General features: G+C 36.2%; 1 protein-coding gene across 1 annotated transcript in view; it reads right to left on the bottom strand.

Annotated features, from left to right (window-relative positions):
* Positions 1 to 7,171: 7,171 nt before the first annotated feature.
* The window catches only part of LOC111869327 (vesicular acetylcholine transporter), a 218,308-nt gene continuing 202,310 nt past the window's right edge, over positions 7,172 to 23,169 (bottom strand). Inside the window, exons 5-12 of the mRNA XM_023860776.2 lie at positions 19,396 to 19,588; positions 18,373 to 18,550; positions 14,571 to 14,803; positions 13,354 to 13,583; positions 12,474 to 12,596; positions 11,919 to 12,117; positions 10,518 to 10,718; positions 7,172 to 8,462 (exon numbers count right to left, since the gene is read on the bottom strand). Coding sequence (XP_023716544.1) covers positions 8,250 to 8,462; positions 10,518 to 10,718; positions 11,919 to 12,117; positions 12,474 to 12,596; positions 13,354 to 13,583; positions 14,571 to 14,803; positions 18,373 to 18,550; positions 19,396 to 19,588 — 1,570 coding nt within the window. The 3' untranslated portion in view covers positions 7,172 to 8,249. The remainder of the gene's footprint in view (positions 8,463 to 10,517; positions 10,719 to 11,918; positions 12,118 to 12,473; positions 12,597 to 13,353; positions 13,584 to 14,570; positions 14,804 to 18,372; positions 18,551 to 19,395; positions 19,589 to 23,169) is intronic.

Below are 23,169 nucleotides of genomic sequence, written 5' to 3'. Positions count from 1 at the left end.
ACATGAAAAGTAAATTCTTATGTTAGCTTCAGACCTTAGTTTTGTATTGAAGGGAAATTTTTTTGTGCGTTGAAGTGTAACTCACATGTGGCCATCTTTGTGCTTTTCTAGGTCAACACACACACCCCCAGTACCCATTATGCAATGTGGTGATTACCTCTGCTTAGTCTTTGTGTTACATTATATTGTTTTGAAGTACATAGTAAGTGCTCTCTTAGTGCTGAAAACATTCATCATGTATTCATAAATTTCAGTTTTGTGCAATTTACATTTTGGTAATAGCATTGAAAAGAAAGACGCTCATTATAGGTGAAAAGATCAGAATTATCAGACAAAACTGCCTCTAAACCTAAGTGTCACATTGTGAAGACATGGCGCATGTAATAGGAAAATCTCATGCCTTTTAGACCTGAAGGTTACTGTCTTCAGGTTTATGATACTGTGTAATCCAGTATATATTTACCAGCATTCTGGAGGAACTTGCTAACTGCATCAAGGTAGAAGACTGAGGCAGAAAGTTGCTCCTGAATATTGGAAAATATCTAGCAGACTGCAGTGTCATATCCCAGAAGACAGCAATTTTCATGCAATTTCAGTTGATGATAGTGAACAGTAAGCATAACATTCAGGCTTATTTACTCATGGGGGAAGGTTCTCTCAGTACACATAGGGTAGGAGCCCCAGAACTGATCTCAGTTTGGTAGCAAAGAGAAAGATCCTTCCTTTTATTAGGACTCGAACCCTAATCATCTGCTGTTTATCCATTTTCCTGTCTGGTTTACCCTGGCTCTGAAGTCAGAGTAGGCTGAGTAAATCGTAGGAAAGTAATGTATTAAAAAATGAAAAAAGAAGACATTATTTTATTGATAGGTTGGCAGGGATGGGGCAACAATATAATAGTTCACAGTGATTTGAGTCTGATCTAATTATGTGAATAAAGAAATTCATGGGCAAAGTAAGGGATTGTGAAGTTCAGGTTTGGTCCGTAGTTGAAAGTGAAGCCTTTATTATAGAGTTTGTTGTGAGAACTCATACCTGTCCTTTTTTTCCTTATAGAGTGTCTTTTGAGGTGTAGATAAATTAGACAGAACTCTTTACTGTGATGGGAATGTGATATGAATAATGTGGTCGAGCGGAGAATGTGTTGTAAGTTCCGTATTTTTGTCAGTGATGCATGTAAAGTGGGAAACATGAAACAAGTTGGCTGAACTAATAATATGCCTGACATATTTAGGATGTGAATGGTTAAAACCTTGGCTGGAACACTGGCTATCTTGACCGAATTTTTCATAGTTGTTTTCTGTCCCTTGAGGCAAATGCCAGGATAGTACCTCGAATTAGACCACAGTGACTTCCCACCAAATTGTCTCCAATTCATTATTCACTAATCATTCTAGCATGCAATGCTACATAGTCTGAGCTACTAACATGAGCATTAAATGAACTATTAAGTGGAAAGCTCCATTTTTTCAGTCGATGGTATTGCTTTACCTTTTGCATAAATGTACTCTTGTTTTAATGTCTGTTCTTAATTATTTGTTTGCAAGTGTTAAACTTATCAGATCATTCGTATATGTCAGTTATGATGATTATATCAGTACTGTCTCAAGAGCTAGTTCTCTTACTGGCTGCAGGAATTGATNACGTCGGTTAACACCACATATACACGGTGCCAAATCCCAGAAGACTGCTTTCTTCATTGATAACACTGATTTGAAGGAAAACATGCATACACCCTATGTATATGTTGTTTTAGGTATAAATAATACAAATTAAATGTCTTTTTAATTCATTAATTTGTAAGAAATGAAAATTTACTGCTTGTGGATAAACAGTTCTGTAACTTTATCTGTCATTAAATTGTTCTTACCACCAATGTTTCGTAGTTACACAGACATCATATATACCACACCTATATTTCCATTAAATGAAAATCCTGAAGACTAGGAAGCATCATTTACAATTCTTGTAATATTTTGAAGCTAATCTACAGCAGTACAATTGCTTTAAAGCATACAGAGGAATGCAAAGTATACTTTCTTTGTAGATACATGTTGATTCATTCTAAACTCTACTTTAAATGGACAAGAGTCACTGTGCGGGCACCCACATGATCAAGTGGGACGAAACAAGTTTTAATATAGATAGAAGAAATAGTATAAAATAGTATTATCACAACATGTAATAATTCTGATTTCAGTGCATCAAAAAGAGATAGGTGTTCTTGTTGTGGAATCTTTGTTGCAACTGGGCTTCTTACTTCTGTTAATGGTCAGAAACAAAGTATCATTACTCCATCTGCATATTTCAGGTTGTAAACATGCTTGTATACTTAAGATTTGAGTTTCATTATGAAGTCTTACTACAGAATCAACCATATTAGAGTGAAGTCAGAAACCAAGTATCAGAGACCTGCTCCATCTCCATTATCAGGATTAATATAGAGAGTTAAGGATGTTTAAATGTCAACTATTGCATCAACTCTGATGACAGAAACAGACCAAGTCTCCAAAACTTTGCTTTTTGACTCAATTTTGATGTGACTGAATATCCAAGAAAATATTAAATTCATCCTTTCATGTTTATTGCAAAGTAACTCCAGCCATTAAGAGCTTATTTTACTGGGAAAATTGGATTAAGCAGTCACACTTGTAACTTGTATTTGGGAAGCATCAGCTTCAAAACTTGGCCAGGATGTTAACTATCCTTTCCAAGTTTTTCATGGTTTCTCTCAGTCCCTCCAGGCAAGTTCAAGGATATTATCTTAGACTAGGCCCATAACCGCTTTCTTCCATATATTTTTCAATCCAATATTCACTGTCATCCAGTCATTTGATGCTATGTACTTGGATTTACTGACAGTGCTGTTAAACTACAAAATGAAAACAGTGAGTTACTTATACCAGCAGGAAATACTTGTATACTGTACTTGAATAATGAAATTGTCTATTGCTATAGTCCCACATGCATATATCTCTGATGTTAGTGCTGTGTTGCCTCATAGTGTTTATCTGATGCTTTGATGCTTTACACAGTTGCCAAACAATAAAGTGACAGTAGACCAAAGGATGGAAGTTGGAGAATAAAGTAGGAAGTCTTTATTTTGTTTCTACCAACAAGATTTTTGAAGACATTCCATCTTAATTATCTTCCACTGTCCATCCATCATTGCACATTCACTGTGCAGGGCTTAAATGTCAACTTGTCAACAAAACTGTGTTTGCACTGAAGGCACATGGATCATAGTGTTTATGAGCAATAGTCCACAGGGGTAAGATAATTTACTCTGTTATGGTAATTTGGCAGGAAGTTAATGAGTTCTTTGGATGAGCACACATTACTTGGATCAGTTACTGATAAAAGAGTGCATTCCCTTAGGACCTTTGGCAATAAATTTTTCATTTAAATACTGTAACAAAGTTCCATATTGGAACCTATCTCTTTTAGTTGCATTTGCTACTCTGGACTTGCATAAGCATACCTGTATTTCTCATTCATTGCATAATGCATGAACTGTGCATCATAATTCATATCATATGTTCAGAGTCACATTCTTCCATGTTCAGAAGTGAGTATATAATTCATACTACAAGCTTATGAATCCAGTGCTTAAAGTGGACACAACAGTGTTAAAATATTTCTTTTCAGAAAGATTAGAAATCTCTATTTTTTTTACTAATTCTTAACATGAATGTATTATTGTCTGCAACCGTAGCAAAAAGACCTTTCAGTTTCTTTATTTCTCTTATTTTGTACAACGAAAAATAGCAATAAAAGAAAGTGCAGAGCACAGTGGCAAAAGATTTTTCTTCTGTTATTTATGAGAGTTCATTTTATTTCTCCATCATCCTGGCTAAAATGGCAGTAAGTTTTCTAAAAGAGAAAAGTTATTCTAAGCACAGTGAAACACCAATTTGAGGTATTTTTTTGAGGAACAGTGGATTTGAGTGCTGCACTAAGGGAAATCTTTTAAATTGAAGAAATTTAAGGTGGTGATTATTGACTTGAGTCATTGAAATTGAAAATTGAAAGAATGAAAAGTTTAAATTGAAGAGCGTGAAATGTGAATCCACTGTATTTCAGGTTAGTGTGTATTAGCTAAATATTAATATGCATGAACGAATTGCTGGGTCATTTCTAAAATGTTATGGGTTTATTTTCTTTACCTCCTGCCACAGTTTTCTCTTAGTTTATAATTGTTCCACTTGAAGCACTGTATGCACCCTTTTCATTAATTGAAATAACCACACATTTTCACACTGTAATGCAGTAAATCCACAGTCATACAACTAATACAAATTGTAATTGACATTTCATCAGTTATTCTACTAGAATTTTAGATAGTCAGGAATGTCAACAAAGTAGTATAATATACACTAATATTACGAGTTTTTGAAGACAGGTGTATAGGAAGCTATTGGAATGTATAATAAAACAGCTTGGAGTCACTCAGATTAATAGCATCAAAGTTCACAATATACTTGAGAATCCATATCTCTTCAACTTCCTTTATCTATTAAATATTCTGCTGAGTGCAGGAAACGTGAACTTTTGTCTCTCCTGCAAGATATAACCAAATCTTTGCCCGGCTTTATCACAAATAATACACTAACTCTGATATTACAGCCCAGAGGTTCAGCACTACTCCAGATATCCATCATTCTACCCATTCCACATAAATAATCTGTTCAATACATTATCCTACCATCTCTGAATTTCTAATTGTCTTGTCAATATGTTTTAATCCCTTCCTTATATTTTATTGCTCAGAAGCACAGTGTAGTTGACCTTCAACATCAGATGACTTACAACCTTTTTTTTGGTGGGAAACCAATCGATTCTGAATGATATTCAAGTTACAACATTTGGCTTGTGGCTCAGTGGTAAGTCTCATGCAGCCTATCTGCACTGGCCATTGAGAAGTGAAAATAAATTTCGGCCCCAATTTTTCCCTCCTGTCATCATGTTCCTGTTAACAGTTTTTGGCACTGTAGTCTACTTATCTTCATTCTTAGTTCCTTTTGACTGGTGATCATGTTGAAGAGTCTGTATGTATATAATGTGCCATCTCTGATGTTCTTCTCTCACCTGCATTTCAGTCTCTCAAATGGGTCTCTTTCAGAATGATAAAAATATTTGATGCATTTCTTATAGCAAATGGATGTTACATGTCAAGCCAGTCTCAACCCCCTTCATTTAATCTTTGTAAGAGGAACAGAAAATTATAAAATCATAAGAATCATTCTTTTATAATTTTATCTATTCTGTTGTCAGTATATCTCTTTAGGACCAAATTTCTGCTAAGCATTTTTTACTTTTGTATTCACTAAGAATGAGGGTCCAAGTGTAAACTACAGAACAACAAGTATAAAAAGGGATTCAGAAATGTTACTGGTTATTTAAGAATTCACGTATGATACATATAAATATTTTCATACTTAGTATTGGTGTCACTACATCAGTTCATCTCCCTGTGCAAGGGGTGAATTTATATCTACATTGTGGGCATGATTGTGGTTTTAAGTAACTCTCTGTTGCTGAAGCCCAAATATTCAAAATCACTAACACTGAAGCCCTTCATTACACATCATCCTGAGCCAGTTCAATGCACTGCACATTATGAAATCATGTCTTATTATAATCTAAATAATTTTAATGTTATTCTCTGTGAACTTTGATATTTTAATTGAGTTAACCAACAAGTAGTTCAGTGTAAGCCATATACGTGCTACACAACTTAACATTTGGACGCTATCTGAACCCATGATAGACTGTGTATAGTAACATGGCGACAAAATTTCTACATATCTGTATATTGCTAATACACGCACTGTAGTCCTAATTAATGTATATACAAAAATTATCTACCAATAAATTATAGGACTATAATAGCTTTTAAAAATAAAATGTGTAACAACAGTTCCATTAATATCTTACATAAAATGACAAAGAGTATCATATAACAAATATAATATTCATCTTGACCAATTTAACATGTAGTAATATACATTTACAGTTCCAACATTTCATATGTGATATATATGTAGTATATTAACATTTCACATAATAAATAGTATTGATTCTCAAATAGTCTACCAAACAGTTGTGTAATAAATTCTGATTAACAGTAGTTGATACAGTATTTGATATGTATAAATGAAGACACATTGGGTATATATATATATATCCATAAATCATCAACAGAATACATCTGTTACATTGACAAATGTATTGTGTAATAAATGTAGGTAACCAGGATGAACTTCATATATTAGAAATCTAATAATCAGTTGAAATAATAGGTTTGAAGTTGATTTTAAGCATGAGTGTTTCTTCCACTTACATAACACATGTATATGAACATACCCACTATGCAACTTTCCATTTCCAAAACAGAAAAGCAATAAATTATATTTTATCATGAACAAGAACATAGTTTCTTAATAATATTCTGTACACAAGTAGCCCCCTTTATTTGAAGCAACTGAAGTTAGTCTGAGGATTGTGTGAAGGACACACTTTATTCTCCCCGTGTTAAACCTTTCACTGCTAAGTAGAAGATGAACTTGCATGAAGCTTCTCTTCAGCAGTAATTGCATCACATAAGCAATGAAAATGTTAACCCCTTTTCTGTCTCTGTTTGCAGAAATAAAATTTATGTGTATATCCTCTTTAAACTATGGGCATGTTTAAATGTAGCCACCTATGACTGAAAGTCTAAAAGGCAAACACAATAGTATGGATACTTGTTGTGTTAAATGACCAAAAAATGTCCCCTCAGAAAAAAATCTTCATGGAATTTATGTTTTATGTGTGTACTGGATTTTAAGATACTCCTTCATGAACAGCTGCTCACTCTGGTCTTCTCCCAGTCTAAATTTCTGGGCATTTTGTTCCTGCTAATATCTGAATGGGGAAAATGCAATTTAGTGTTGTTGTTAGACTGAATGAATATTTAATCATCTCTGGTAATTAATGTTTTTGTTCTATCAGCCCATTTTTATGGGAGAATGCTTTATCTGTATGATATGTAAATTGTCGATTCTTGTTTTAATTAGGGAAATGCACAAGTTGTTGTTAACTTTAGTAAAGCAAGATTTCCCATAATATACTAATTTCTTTTAATATTTCATATACAAGCATTTTCTTTCTCTGAAGTGTGAGTCGATTTTTTTTTTACATATTGGTGTCTATTAATATTTTGTTCTATTGTATACATTGATTACTGAGTTCATTTCAGTTCAGGTGGTGGACTGCTGATTGTGTCTGTCCACACAGTATGACTGATTTTCATGTGACACTTATCAGTGGATAGAATATGCTGATTTACAGAACATTTTGAGATATTTGTGCCAGTAATGAGATTTTATGCGTTTTTTAATTGGGTCATTGATAATATAGATTAATGATTGGGCTTTGCTTTTCTAACAAATGAAATTATATGACAAACACATACCTAGTGTTATGTTAAAACATTTGCTCCCATGTCATCGTGCCTGGTCTGAATCATGGCTGGGTTACAGGTCATCCTTTCAAGATCCTGCAGTTTCCCCAGGTGAATTCCAAAATATTATCTTCACATATCCCATGCCTACCTCCTCAAAATTCTTACCATTCATGACCATCGCATCTTGTCTAATGCTATATAACCTCTTCATTTGGAACATCAATATGTTATCCAGGATATATCACCTGGTACAGTTAGGAAAGTAAAATCTAGGAGACTGTAATGGGCTGAGTATGTAGCTTGGATATGGATACAAGGAATTCATACAGAATTTTGGCAGAGTAGCAGTAATAATCTAAATTTGTGTTGAGGTTGTACTCATTTAGAATGTTTGTGAAATTATTGGACATCTGATGGGTTTCCATGTTTGTCCTCATTCTATGAAGATGGGTGCTGGTAGAGTACTGCCAGGAAGACCAAAATTGCCTTCTTCGAGATTCTTTCCTACTCACCATTCATGATCATCTTCCTGTGTCAGTTAATGCATTGTTACCTCTGATGTTGAAATGGCATCTTTAAACAACCTAGGACTCAATTGCTAGGTAGCTGAAGAAGAAGCATATGAAACAGTAGGTAAAATGGGAGGTGAATTTGATCTTTGGGTTCACTTTAGGATAGTATTGTGTTCTCCTTTCCACTTGTTCCCTCTCTGTGTCTCTCTTGGACCAGCCCAATATTAACAGGTAATCTGCTGTGACCTAGAATAAAGGTTCCTATGTGCATCATCACAGTAGACTTACTATTATTTCTTGGTTTGTCTGCCACTCAAGAGATCCTTCATGGCATTCAGGCTGTCCTCCAGACTGTGAGCGAACCTCCATGTGCTTGTGGTCTCACAGGAATGGAATGCAGACAGGCAGAACACAATGGTGTCAGAATGAGGGTTGTATGAAGCACCATAACCATCTGGGACAACTGGCCCATAGCCCATGAAGCTGTCGGAACTTGTGGGTACCTGAAATAACAGTACTGCCACGTCCTTTCAAGCTATTAGAAGTTGCAACACCAATAAGTGTAGAGATAAAGTTATACCTATGCTTAACGAACCCATATCATAAGCCTCCTGAATTCTTAGATGTTGTTAGCACTCATGTCACATACTGGGGAGATCCTGGGTTTGATTGTCAGGGATCAGCTTTTCATACTGATGATTATCATGATTCTATCAGTCCCTCCAGGTAAATGTTGGAGCAGTAACTTAAACAAAGGTAAGTTGAAGTTGGCCCTATGCTTAATTAATGAGGCACTATGCCATATGGGGGAGTGGAGGTATAGCTCTACTATTCTTGACCTCAGCACTAGTAGGAGGTTATTGGTCAGCTTCATGCTCTGGGCGTTCTGCCCTCTCAGAGAGGCTCCAATATCCATTGGACAGAAAACTGGATAGAACACAGACCTGGTCTGGATGCTGTGGAGAAGAGATAAATCTTGACCTTGCTGGAAACTGAACTCCGGTTACTCAGCCTGTAGCTGATCGTTATATTGACTGAGCTATCCTGACTCCAATAATAACAACAACAACAGCAACAAAGATAATAATTCAGTTCCTTTATTTAAGTTCTTGCCAACAATGGATGGCCTATAACAGGGTAGCAGTGCATATTAAGAGCAAGTCAGTGATCCTTACTGTTAGCAACATGGATCCAGCTCACACACTTACATTTTATTTCTTTAAAATACATTTTAATATTTTCCTTCTATCTGTGTCAAGGTATCTATGTCAAGTGGTCTATTCTCTTCAGGTTTTCTAAGTAAAATTTTGTGTGTAGCTTTCATTTATGCTACATGTTGTGCCCATCTCATTATTGTAAGAATGACCACTATATGTTGTACAATCATAACAGAGTGTAGGGAAGCTCAGTCATTCAAGTACTGGCCTTTGGGTTGAACACCTAGGATTCTGTTCCTGTCGGGCAGTGGCAATTTCTCCCTTCTCCTCTATATCCAGATTAATTCCAAAACCCACTCAATCTCTTATTCCTTAGATACTAAAGGTGAAACCATGAGGCCGACTACAATGTTGCCAGTGGACTGAAACACTGGAAATTTTGTGAACTATGAGCAGAGATTCTTCTTCCACCGCTGCGTTTGAGAACAGTCTCTTCTGCCTCCACTAAGCTGCACTTTCTCTTTCTGTACTGACTGTCTCCTTGCAGTGCACACTGTTGTCAAAGTGTATGTGACTGAATGACTGATACTTCAGACATTGTACTGATATGTCAAATAAAATTATTTGCAAAAAGAAAGCATGTTATTCTTAAAGTGATATCATTCAAAGTCAAAGTCACATTGTGAATGACGGTCAGTCAGTCAGTCTGTCTTGGTGTTGAGCCCAGTCTTGGGCTCATGACCAGATATTTATTACTGTTTGACATTTTCGGTCTTGTTATTGTGGGGGCACCCTCTCTGACGAGAGGATGGGTCTGTCTTTTGTCAGAGTCATTGTCTGCAGTAGTAAGTCATTTGTCATAATGTAAAGAACATTTATGTTTTACATGTTAAACATGTTAATAAATGTATATAGAATATATACAGGACCTCTGTCAGTCCAGGCTCAGTACAGCAGATTATGCCCTATTTCTAGTAGCTTCTGCTACCATGGCTGTCTAGTCACTTGAACGGCCATATGCTTGACCACCACCAAGTTTAAGTTTAAGCCTCTTATACTTCCTATGTAGGGCTTTGCCTTGTCCAATATTGCGAACATTTTTGTTATGATTAGTGATATCACTCAAAGTCAAAGTCAGAGTCACATTGCGACTGACGGTTAATCAGTCAGTCAGTCTTGGTGTTGAGCCGAATCTGGGGCTGTAGGCATAAGTTGTTTAATTTTTTGTGTTTTTGTTATTCTTATGGATTGATTTTGTTCATGGAGGTGTCTTGTCTGGTCGAGTGGTCATGCAGTTTTACCTGAAAGAGAGATATCTTCATACTTTTAATTATACTTATAATTAACTAACATGTTGTAATATAAAAATACTGAATGTAAATACAGAGGAAGATATCATACCTGACTGGTAGATAAAGCAAAGTGGTTAGCAGTTTTATAAACTTCATCCTGAAAAATGTCTGGTAGAGGTTCTCCCAGGTCTTTGGCCAGTTCCCTGAGTCCTAAAAGGTGGATGTCTATACCTTGTCCTAAGATGTTCTCCACCATTATCTCTGTCTGCTTCTTCATTGCTGCATCAAATAGTTGAAGTGTCTGTTCTACCTGTTGTTAAAAACACTGAAATGAATATCTTTTCAGCTGAGAAAGAACTGCATAATGATTCTTGAACCAAACACACCACTGTCCAAAGGCAGGCTATGCAGACAAGATTTGTTTACTTTTGGGCAAGTTTCTAATGTAAGAAGCAGCCATGCATGGTCTATTGTAAGTGTATGTGTGCCACTCTTTACAATGTTTGAACGTATTAACTAGATTTCATGAGCCTGAATGGGAGATCCTGCTATTTACGAATATTATTATCCTGGTGTCACATTTATTTTTTTTTGTGGCGCTACAGCCCCAATTTGGGCCTAGGCCTAGCTCCATGAAACTCTCCGTTTCACTTCGGTTTTTCTAAATCTTACACATTCGGTAGGACTCCTTGGGCGAGTGATCAGCTCATCGCAAGGCCTCTACCTGTAGAGAAACACAGAAAAACACACACAAACATTCATGCCCTGAGTGGGATTCGAACCCATGATCGCAGCTTCCGAGCGAGCGAAGACAGTGCATGCCTTAGGCCACTCGGCTACTGTGACTGGCATCACATTTATTTACTCTTGGTTAAACCAAGCAGACTTTTGAGACTGGTGTAGCCGAATTCGCTATTGCTTCACAATAAAAATTTTACGTTTTATTATGATGACTTTCATTGAAAATTTAAAATAAAATCATGGTTATTCTACAAGTAAGATGAATATTGTTCAATACCTCAGATGTATTTGATATGCATTACATTTCTGAAGTTGTCTCTGTTCCTATCTTCAGATAAGTACTGTCATTATACTGACATCTTATTGCTTTTCTTTTTAAATTAGTGGCAGTGTCTGGGATCAAAATTGAATGCTTGACATATATCCTCTAAGGAACAGTGGTTACCATACAGGTTTAATACTCGGATGGTTCTGAGTTAATCCAAACTCTTGCCATAAATGTATGATAAATGAAAATAACAAAATGCCTGTCAGTATAGTGATAACCAACCACCTAAAGAACAAATGGAACGCTATTTTGCAAAATCTTGAGTTACTTCTTGATCTTACTGGCAGAGTAGGTGCAGTTACACATTTTATATGTTGGAATGTACCATCACAGTGCCAGCATAAATTTATCTTCAGATATCTTTACTAGGAGAAGTGCTACCCTGTCTGATTGTCTATATGCATTTACCTCTGTGAGAAGAAATTGTAAATCTTAACTCACATCAAAGAGACTGAAGGTTACACGTTTCCCAGACTGAATGTCCTCAGTGTCACTCTCCTTAGGGCCAGATTCATTCTGACACATGGCCGTCACCCATTGCAAAGCTTCATTATGAGCTGATCTAATGCAGTCCACACGACCCAGAAGAAATCGTCGTGTTGATGCACTTTCATAAGTTGCTACTAGCTTATGATACAATCTGCATATAAAGAAAGAAGAGATGTCGTTACATCACAGTTATGTTGAATACTGTTCATTTTCTAAGGTACATGTCATGCATACAATAATTTGGTAGACTCTACTCACAATTTCAGGTGACTGTCCTTATACTGGAAAATTTTATTTTACTCTATTCTATGTATAGAATGTCACTGATCTCTTTAAATGAGGGTAAGGGACCTTTAATTTCTTATTTTCACTGTCTTTCAAACTAGAGGTTCTAAACCTTTGCTCTCTCTTCAAGATAAGCAGACAGATTTCCTGCCATAATGCAGTACTATGCTTTTAATTAAAGCATTTTAAGTTGAAACTTTTTACTTGCTAATGTGTTATTACCTAAAATATGCCAACTGCAGTGACAGTTGTATATAGGCATCTGGACTGCATTTTATAGATTTGATGAATTCCTTCCCATATCCAGGAAAGCGATAAACATAGAAATCCAGATCCTCAACCATTCTGTAACAGAAATTACTTACTTAATGCGTTATGTAAGGTTCATAGTTTATTGCTGAATTAGTGGCATACTCACTAGATGTCCGGCTTTTTCCAACTATTTATGTCACTTTAAGGCTGGGGCCACACAAGTGCATAAAATGCGTCCATTATAACAAACATCGTGATGTCCGTTGTAGAAATAAACAAGAGAGGCAAATGCTACGCTTTCTTCTGGCTCCATTGCAGACAAAAACTACGCACCGCATACTGCAACTGTGTGGTGTCGTCAGCAACGTCCGTCATAAAGTACTGTAACACGTCACAGTATGTTCGTTGCAACAGACGTACTTCGTACGCTCGTGTGGCCCCATGCTTAAGGCTTATTTGCTTATTATCTCATTCTCTCATTTGCTTATACAGTATCTTGCTGCATGTTGTTATAGTAAATGCAGAGAAAAGTCAATTTTCTATGTCCTTTTTACTTAAGTAATTTCTTGTTTTCATTCTATTTGCAGTCTGAAGCTGGTATATTTTTCCCTCGTGAAACAAAAGTAATATTTTTTTCAAATATTTGCTCTTTTATATTAAATATAATATTTAATAAATTTAAATATTTAAATATTTAATAAATTCAATTTAGCACAAATTTACGCTTATATCTGAAGGTGGGAAATGAAACCTGTGTGTGTTCTCCAGGACTTTATCAATCTGCATATAATTCAATGCTTTATGGAGTAAACAAGATATCCATATTATCAGAGAAATACTGCACACTTACACATCTAAATTTTGAATCGCATCTTGTATACAGCGCTGAGTTTCTTGATTAATCGCCCACTCCAGTCTTTGCGAGACTTGACCCTGGATGTTGCTTGAAATGGTATCGGTAGAGATTGGCATGCTGTCACATTTCTTTAGCACATCCTCCATCAATTGTACAACAGCCACACCTTCTGATGGTGAATGTTCATAGCAGAGTCCCCAAACTCCATCACTGGAAATTACAATCTACAAAGACTGGTTACATACAGTATATGAAATATCAATAATTTAATTATATGTTACACCTACATGTATACGTAGAAGATGTTTAATTAACAACAAAAACTCAAGAAGAAATTTAAGAGAGAATTTTGGAATTTGGAAATGTTATATTAAATACATCTGAACAAATGTGATGATGCTTCAGCAGTGCTATGAAAACTGTAAATCATCTTTACTGAAGTGGGGTAAGATCAGGCCAATGAATATATACTATGAGAGCTGGGATATCTCATCTAGTATAGTGATCAGGCTATGATTTGAATGGTCAGGTATTTGATTTCCAGAAGAAGCAGGGATGATTGTCCACTTCTAGATTGGCTCATGTACCTTCCCAGGTTCCCAGGCTCCAATTGAATGTTTACTGGGCGCTCTTCCCCATGGGGCTAGAGTGACTGGAATCAGTAGTTACCACTCACCTCCATCTAGTGTTGGGATTGAGAAGGCATGGAGCTGTACATACTCTGATCTATATGTGTACATGGCCTGGTGCTTAATTAAACATAAGGACTTTGGCATTTTTTCCTTTCTTGCTGTAATGTTAAAGATACTGGTCACAGAGTTGAAATTGTTCCTCTGTATGATATTAAAAACATGTAAGGTTTCACTGGGCTGAAAAATCTATGTCCATTACAGCTCCAGAGTAGATTAATATTAGCAATTGAAGATCAATTTTTTCTGGGATATGACTCCCTATAGTCTGGTTGATATTTTCAAATATCTCAGAAGTACCTGCTGCCTCCGTCTTCAAGGACCCCTGAAGGTAGAAGTAGTGTTTTTCTTCAAGACATTTGTAAATATCAACCAGACTATACAGCCTCACAGTCCCTGCAATCTTCATAATCACCAAAGTGATAGCCTCAGGTCTCAGCAAATGTACTGAACTGAGGACTGAAGATCAGTGCAGTAACATTCCACTGTGGTGATGACTTTGATGGTATGTGGTGCTCTCACCTGAATTGTCATATCAAACCAGCGGTTGGCCGAATTAGCTGCACTTCCTCCACCATGAATCATCTGATGAACCATATTTGTTTCATCTCTTGAGTCCACAACATGGCCTCTAACTATTTCCGGCACATCCCTTCGCAAAGTACTGCAATTGAAGCTTGCTGGTAAGGGATCATCAAAACATACTAGCAGCAGCGCATTCTCAATGATCTCTAGGTTCTTCCTGTTCTTCTTATCTGAATATATAGAACACATGCAAAGGGAAATATGAGGGTATTATGCAAATATATGGAGAGAACAGTATGAATTAGGTGTTACTAAACATTTATTTAATTTTAACATACTTCATTTCTACCTATAACAGGATAAAACATGGTCTCATATGTCAAGATCAGTGTTAAGCAATGAGGACATATTAGAGAAATGGAAAACATTCAAGATTTATTTCATACAAATATTAATATATTGTAGCATGTAGACTCATTTGCTAAGTAATGACTCTGTAAACAACCCCCATTGCTGGCCAACAGATTCCTAACACACCAATGTACTAACTGGGAAGCAGCATTCTTTGTGCAGTCCATGCAACATCTGCATGTTGAAATAATAGAAGATCTGTTGGGAGAGGTCTTTTCTGTGCTGTCCTTGCTGAGGTTTCATAGGCAGGACAAGTCTAGACTTCAATTAATTGTGAGACAGTCACCAGCCAGTAAGAACATGAGCACGGAAGGAGAGGATGTTTTTGAAAATTGTTACCAGACAACTGGTGAACAAACAACAGACTGAGAAGACTTATGTGTGTGCTGTAGTGATTTGCAGAGTGTGAATTACCAATAATGCTATAGTTACTTGTAGTTACATTCTGTAAGATTTCAATAAATCCAAATACTAATCCAAACCCCTTCTATAGTCACTTATGCATGTGACTTAATGAAACATGCATAAGTGACTAATGATCAGGAGTACATGTTTGAAAATATACAGGGTGTTTCACGACTTTAGGGCATAACTGCAGGAGGTGATTTCCTAGGTCTTTGTGATCAAAAAAGTTCATATAAACATGTGTCAGATTTTGGGCGGTTACGAAGTTATGGCCGTTTTTTCATTCCTGTACACGCCCTCATGTGAACCGTGTCTGTCATCTGGCAGGTCGCTATTTTTAGCCGGCTACAGACAGAGCATTCTCGTTATCTCGACACATGAGAGCTACCTAAGGTGGGTGGGTTGGTATGTCCGGCATGGTTCACAACCGAGCGGCAGCCTGTGTTGCAGCCGGCAGTGGCATTTCCGAAAATCAGCTTTAAGCACCAATCAATTCAAATTAAAGGTAATTTCACGAAGTTAACTTTACACTCATACTTTAAATGTATCATGTATTAATGTATTATGCTGGTTTATTATTTTGTTCCATTTATTGTCAGTAATCGTTACTTTCTATTCTGAGTTTAAAATGGTCATAACTCCGTAACCGTCCGAAATCGGACACATGTTTATGTGTACTTTTTTGATCACAAAGACCTAGGAAATCACTTCCTGCAGTTATGCCCTAAAGTCGTGGAACACTCTGTATACAAGATTGATCAAATTAATGGCAAAGTGTGGTAGTTATACAAGGGTAAAAAGTGATAGAGGCTGAAAAGGACAGAAGTGGCAGAAATGGGATTTTAAGAACCTTTGCTGCATACATATTTTTAGACAACAGTAATAATAATATCTACATATACAGAGAGTTCCTTACCTTTGTTGACTGGTTCATGGTTCTGCACTTCATGGTGACTGGTGCACCACTAGCTGTGGGGTGTATACAAATTTTGCTGATGAATCAATATGCCTGTTAGCATGTTCAGAATGGAGCAGTTACAATTCAGAGATCACAGCAGCTGTTGGAAATACTGTCCCTATCAACTCTGGATCGATCTCGCCTTCAACAACAGAAGGTAGAAGCCAACTGCAAAAATGAACCCTGCTAGCTGGATTGTGCAGCTGCGAAGCATGAATTACTGTTGTATTATAGGATCTAAGCTTCAGCAGTTGTATTACGCTTCTTGCACTAGAATTTGACTTTCCAGTTTCTTTATCTAAACGTTTCAGTGGTTTTTTAGGTGTATGTTCAAGTCTGGTTTATATGTCATCTAACTTTTCCTTAGTAAGCTCTCAGAGCTTGTGTTTTTGTTTTTTGTCTATTAGGAGCCCTGTTGATCCAAGTTTATTCACCATTTTGTGAACTGTTTTTCTGCTGGGAACTCTTTCATCATGAAATTTACGTCGAAATTTTTGCTGACACATTTTAGCAGATCCATATTTCATGTAGGTGTCATACAGAAATACATGTACATGTTGCTCTGAAGCATATTGCACCATGATGGAACACACTGCTCACTAATTGTAATGGATAACAAATGGCTAAATGAACTGATAACTGCCGCCCACTGCTGACAAATCATTAACAAATTGCCATGCATGGACTGCACTGCTCGCCATGAAACATAATGCAATCAAGCAGTCCATGAAGTTAATAACTTCCCTTAATTCCAAGTGTTATTGGCCATCAGGCATACTGATTTATCAGTAAAATTCTTATGCGCCTTGCAGCCGGTGGTGCACCTGTCGCCGTGAAACACAGAGCTGTGAACTGGTCAACAAATATAAGAACATCCCTATATAGATACACATACACATAAGAAACTTGAAGTTCATGCATGGTTGAAGAGGTTACTGCATATAGGAAGCAAAGAGTGGCATGAAAAGGCTGAACCTTAAAATCTGGGATTGCAGATGGAGTTATTTCAAGATAAAGAATACAAAAAAGACCAGGAAACACTGGAAAGATGATTGTGAGGGGTGAATATACCATTCCTGTAAGCATGTAACAGCAAGAACAGTCTGTGGACTCATTACTATTGTGCAGTCTAGTAAATGTAAACATTCTACAAACTGTGGAAGTGATGTTAAATTGTTACCTTAAGCAGTAAGTGAATGTGAGCGGCCTCCGTAGTCTAGAGGTAACGTTCCCACCTCATGACTCGTGGTACGCGGGTTCAAACCCGGTGGAGGTCGTGGAATTTTTAAGGGCGGAAAAATTCAGGGAACAAGTCCTCTGGGAGGGGCTTAAAGCCGTGGGTTCCATGTCGTAGCTTTACAGCATGTAAAAGAACCTCATATCTCCAAAGGAGGTCACTGAGCCAAATTCCAGGACGTTTCCCGCCCAACAGTAGTCTCTAACGCCTCTGATAGATGGGGGAAGCATTATAGATACCGCCAAGCCAGTAGAGGCCGAACTTGCTGGCTCGGTCGGGACCGATGGTACGCACCAATATTGGTAGGGTATAGAGACTGGTAGAATATCATAGAGGGAAGCACAATGGACCAATACTGGTCTAAGTGCATGGGGAAACCCACCCTTTCCAATAACTAACTAACTAAGTGAATGTGAGTTTTATGTATGGTTATATAAAGCCACAAGCTGGATACTTATAGTTCTTTCGATGTTACCTTTTTTTCCTTTCATGGTCAGTAGCCTTTTCAGAATTTCATGACAAAATGTGAAAAGAAAAATGGATGCTAGGCGAAGTGAAAGTCTTAGAAGTACTCCAAATCAACAAATAGTTTTGGTATTATCAACAAATGAACTGAAAGAGGAAAAAGAAAATATTGCCACTGCATAGACAATTTTGTTGCCTCAAAATAGAGTAAGTATTTTTCTAATAATAATTTTTACAAGAAGGCATTTACTCAGTGTCATAGTTTTCCTTATGTGCATGTATCATTTGCAGTATGTGAATGAATGATATCGAAACTGTCTCACCTTCCCTGAGCTGTTCTCTTATAACTGCCCAAGTGTCTCTCCTTTCAGATGTTAGAATACCAACTAGTGGAGGTAAAGGCTGACGAGAGGCATCCTGAAGGATATGTAGAAATTGGGAAGCTATTTCTTCTTCTGTTAGTCTGTTTTTCCCACCAGATTTCAGTGCCATGGCATAAAGCTGTGGAAAGACAAACCATCTACATACTTTATTTCAACCATATTTCTTTTTTTAACAACACTGTGCTAGCTATTTATGTTATGAAGTGTCCAGTTATAAATGACTTGCTGGCTATGCATGATGATCTGGGAATTAAATGGAAGGAAACAGATGTGACCCATTTCCTTGAGAAAAATCATGAAAACCGTGAAACCGTCAGAATAGAGAGTTTTATGACCAAGACTCAGACTGGAGACCTACCCAATATGATTCAGAAATGTAATCACTGCTCCATGATTTTCAGTTTTATTTTCATTTGCTTTGCTCTGATTTGTATCAGGTCATTCAGTCAAGAAGCCATACTTTACCTACTGATCTCATCTCTCTAGATTACAGATGTACCCCTACATGTGATCCGTATCCAAATGTCATCTGAATCTAGCCTTTTTAATACTAGAATTCAGTTGGGCTGACAGCAAATATATCACTACATATACTACTTTTTCACATTAATATTCTTAAGAAGCTCTATTGAAGAGTTAATATTGACCTGGCATATTGAAAATATTGATATATTCAAAGTCTGAAAGGCTGTAGACTGTTCACAGTGTCATTGCAGTATAATTTATGTACAAAGTACAAAAGAAAAGAGTGGAACCTAAGAAAGGGGATTGATCGAAATTACAATGATAGAGAAACTTTTCGAGGAAAGCAACCTTCTAGGCAATCAAATTTCATATACATAATGATCATCCCACAAAGAATACTTCTCATATATTCTTGATGCATTACATTACATATGTTCTTATGAGCTCTCTGTATAACACTTGGCAAAGTGTAAGCTTTTAATCATTTCCTAAACTTACATGGTTCCTGCAAGCCACAATAATATTTTCTGTGCCCTGATATGTTTCTCCTTCTCCATCTTTGATTTTGGAGTATATACAGTCTTGAGGCTTCCCTGGCTGTCGGTATGACGTGAGGAGCCGATAGTATTGCGACATACATAGTGGTTGCCCCTTCTCCCTTGATGTGGCTCGTTCTACCGGTATTGCATGTCTGATAACAACAGAAATATAGCATGAAAAGTTAAGCAGTTCCATCTAGTGTGACTGGAGAAGATTTTTCTTATTTCCGTTATCTATGCCCTTACATGTTTCGGTCTTCAGAGACCATCATCAGAGGGACACCTTTACATCAATACGGTTAAAAGACACTATTACAATACATGTTCTAAAAGTTAACATGTATACATGCAATATTACTAATATACAATTGGGTTTAAAATCTTAAGTCTTTACAAGTACAGTAGCTGTTCCAATATGTTAAAATATTTATGATTGGTTTGTTAAGACTCTACTGGAATTCATAAACCAAGCAGGTTCGTGTCGTCCCTCTTATTAATTAATGTTATTAATATTGTATGTATACATTTTAACTTTTAGAACATGTATTGTAATAGTGTCTTCTAACTGTATTGATGTAAAGGTGTCCTTCTGATGATGGTCTCTGAAGGCCGAAACATATAAGGGCATAGATAATTGAAATAAGAAAAATCTTCACCAGTTACACTAGAAGAAACTGTTTAACTTTTCATGATATTATTAGTGTGACGGACCAGAATGAAAAAAATCAAAATAAACACAGCCTTTATTAGTGAATTTAAAAATTGTTCGAACTTGTAGATTATGTTACATAAAAATAATAATCCAAATTCCATCTGCTTATTATTTAATATTAACTTAAAAATCACTGAAAACATTTACATAATAATGACAGACTTCTTGGAATATTCTTGGAATCAGCTCTTCATTCATAAGGTACAATCACTACATCTGCAGTAGAAGAATTGCCACTTGTAATTCTGAAGCACTGCAGTAGTGTGGAGGTAATATGATGGATGTAGGTTAAATGAGATACTTTAAATTTGTATTCAGCATGTTTAATGCTTTTAAGAAATCAAAAATAATCAGTGCATTTCAATTAGCCACAAATCAGTCAATCATTGAATCTTGTCATCCATTGTTCAGGCAGTTAAATATTCTGCCCTTATATTCTCAATATATATTTTCTGTATCAATTTTTGTTGTTAAGAATTTAGATATATTTAAATTTAATTCTGCTATACACAGTATTAACACCAGACAAGGTCTTGACTTACATTTTCCAAGTAATAAATTAGCTAAAGTGCAGAACGGTGTACATTATTCAGGAATTAGGATATTCAATAATCTACCACAAGGCATCAGGAATCTATTAAATGATATTACTAAATTCAAACAGGCTCTAAAATAGTTTCTTCTTGCTGATTCATTTTATTCTTTAAATTAATATTATGAATGGAACACAAGGGGTGATCTTGGGTCTTATAAATAGTATCTAAAATTAACCTTAACAAGTCCTATTAACCAACTAAAAATGTATAAATAATCGTCTATTTTAGATCTGCATACAAACCTACTATGAATTTTATTTATTTTAGCATACAATCTCTTGTTGTTTTATGAATTTATTTATTTATTTATGAATGTATTTATTACCATAATAATTTTTAGTACACTTCTGAGAGAAATTATTAATTCCATTTATTGTTCATGCATGTTATATGTTTTTATAATTTTTCTTTTGATGTGTGAGTGATGTAACATACATTGTTTGATATTGTGTTGTTTATTGAGAATATCCATTCATATGCATTGTTTTTATAAACTGGATGAATTTTATAAGATAAAAGATTAATATGTTTTCTTCTAGTATTTAAGTCTTGTTGTAGTCACATTTTATTATGTTTAGTGACTGTGTTGTCTATGTTTTATGTTATGTTATTTTGACTTGTTCCAATGATTGATTGGAACATTTGTTTTGATTTTTGATGCATTCTATGTGCGGTGGTGTGTCAACTTGTTTCTTGCCCTATAATTGGATCTACTTGAATATAAGAATAATTTATTATTATTATTATTATTATTATTATTATTATTGATCATCAATGAAAAATTCTGGACCATCTCAGTCATTTTAAACGTCTGAATGTCAGTTTGTCATAAATCTTTCCCTCCATTGTGGTTTCTAAGAGAAAATACAACCCCTCAGATATCCCTCGCTGGCTTAGTGGTCGGGCTTGCGTGATCAGATGCTCCTGAGAGCTATGCTGGCGGTAGCATGGCTAATGGTACCATCTCCCATGTCGAACACGTCAAAAATGATGACCCCGACAAAAGGGGGTTACCCTTGTCCTCCATGTTGGAAGTTGAGTGTAGGGTTGAAAACTCCACCCAACAAAAATCCGTAATTGTTGAGAAGCTTTTAACGATTGCAGCCGAACGGAAATACCTAAGACGACGTGACAAAATAAGTGGCTTACATGTGGGAACCTGGAATGTACTGTCTTTGTATAGAAGTGGGGCACTCAGGAATTTAATGGAAGTAACTCGACGAATAGGCAGACCTGCTACCAGGTCGCTAGATTCAGTTGAAGAAGATTTGGAGACAAACGTCACAGGATCGGAACAAATGGAGAAACATTGTAAAGACGCTAAGGTTCATCATAGACATAATTTTTAGTACAAGAAGAAGAAGAAGAAGAAGAAGAAGATGATGATGATGATGATGATGAAGATACAGCCTTATAGGGTGATGAATACTGTCTCTGTGTCACCCTCATGATATGTGAATTAACTGGTTATACTTAATGGAAGTTGGTAGCGAAGTTTCACCGTTCATCCATGCTTTTATATTTCTTGTCTTAACTTTGATATCAGGGTGGATTAATGTGTGAGGGTAAAACAGGGCTAGTGTATAATGTTAAAGAACATGTTTATGAATTGTAACTTACCGTTGTGTTTTACTAGCTGGGACTGGAGTGGAGGGGGACTAGGCATCTCCCCCTCTTTTTATTTTTAGAAAAGAATTTTCGAAATAATACGATATGAATGTTCAAGTCGAATTTCCTAAAAGTAAAAGAATCTGAAGAAACAAAGTAACTATAGCAAATATTAATAATAAAAATTAAAAGTTTCTAACTTAGTAAAAGTAGTCTGAAATGGCTTTTGGGCGCCCATATTCGATAGGAGATTTTTATATAAGTTTCCATAAAAACATATCTTAATAAATCAGATACAGGTTACGCGTTCTGGCTTGTAGCGAACGCTGTCATCAGACTTCTCTTTACGTGAATGAAAGGAAGTGTGTACCTTAAAAATTACCCGTATTTATACGTTAGTGTTCTTTATGCAACTTTGTACATCTTTTATTGGTATTTTCTTTGTGCATTGCCATTATATGTTACACCCCAGACTCTCTCCCGTCAATTCCTATCACTGAATGGATAAAACGAATTAACTAGCAACTTGCAGATGTGTCCTTTAGAAACTAAGTGCCAGCCAGTCGTGTCAGATATCACACATCTATTATAAATTCCGTAATTTCGTTGCTGTGTTCATAAGAGCCCACCCTGTGCGACGTTTCGGAACATGCTGGTGTTCCTGCGATAAAGAGTTGTAAGCTTCCCGCCCAAATCTCGGGGTGCAGACAGGGCCGCGGCGACAAAGCCGGGGAACCAAGCGGCCCCCTAAGCCGGCATGTTTTTAGAGGTGACACGAATTTACAAAGTTTCTTTTCCTTCTTTCCTTTCTTTAAAT

The sequence above is a fragment of the Cryptotermes secundus genome, unplaced genomic scaffold (genome assembly GCF_002891405.2).
Source record: "Cryptotermes secundus unplaced genomic scaffold, Csec_1.0 scaffold325, whole genome shotgun sequence".
In the NCBI taxonomy this organism is placed as follows: domain Eukaryota; kingdom Metazoa; phylum Arthropoda; class Insecta; order Blattodea; family Kalotermitidae; genus Cryptotermes; species Cryptotermes secundus.
Note: the sequence above shows the minus strand (reverse complement) of the source record. Positions and strands in the feature narration are given on the sequence as shown.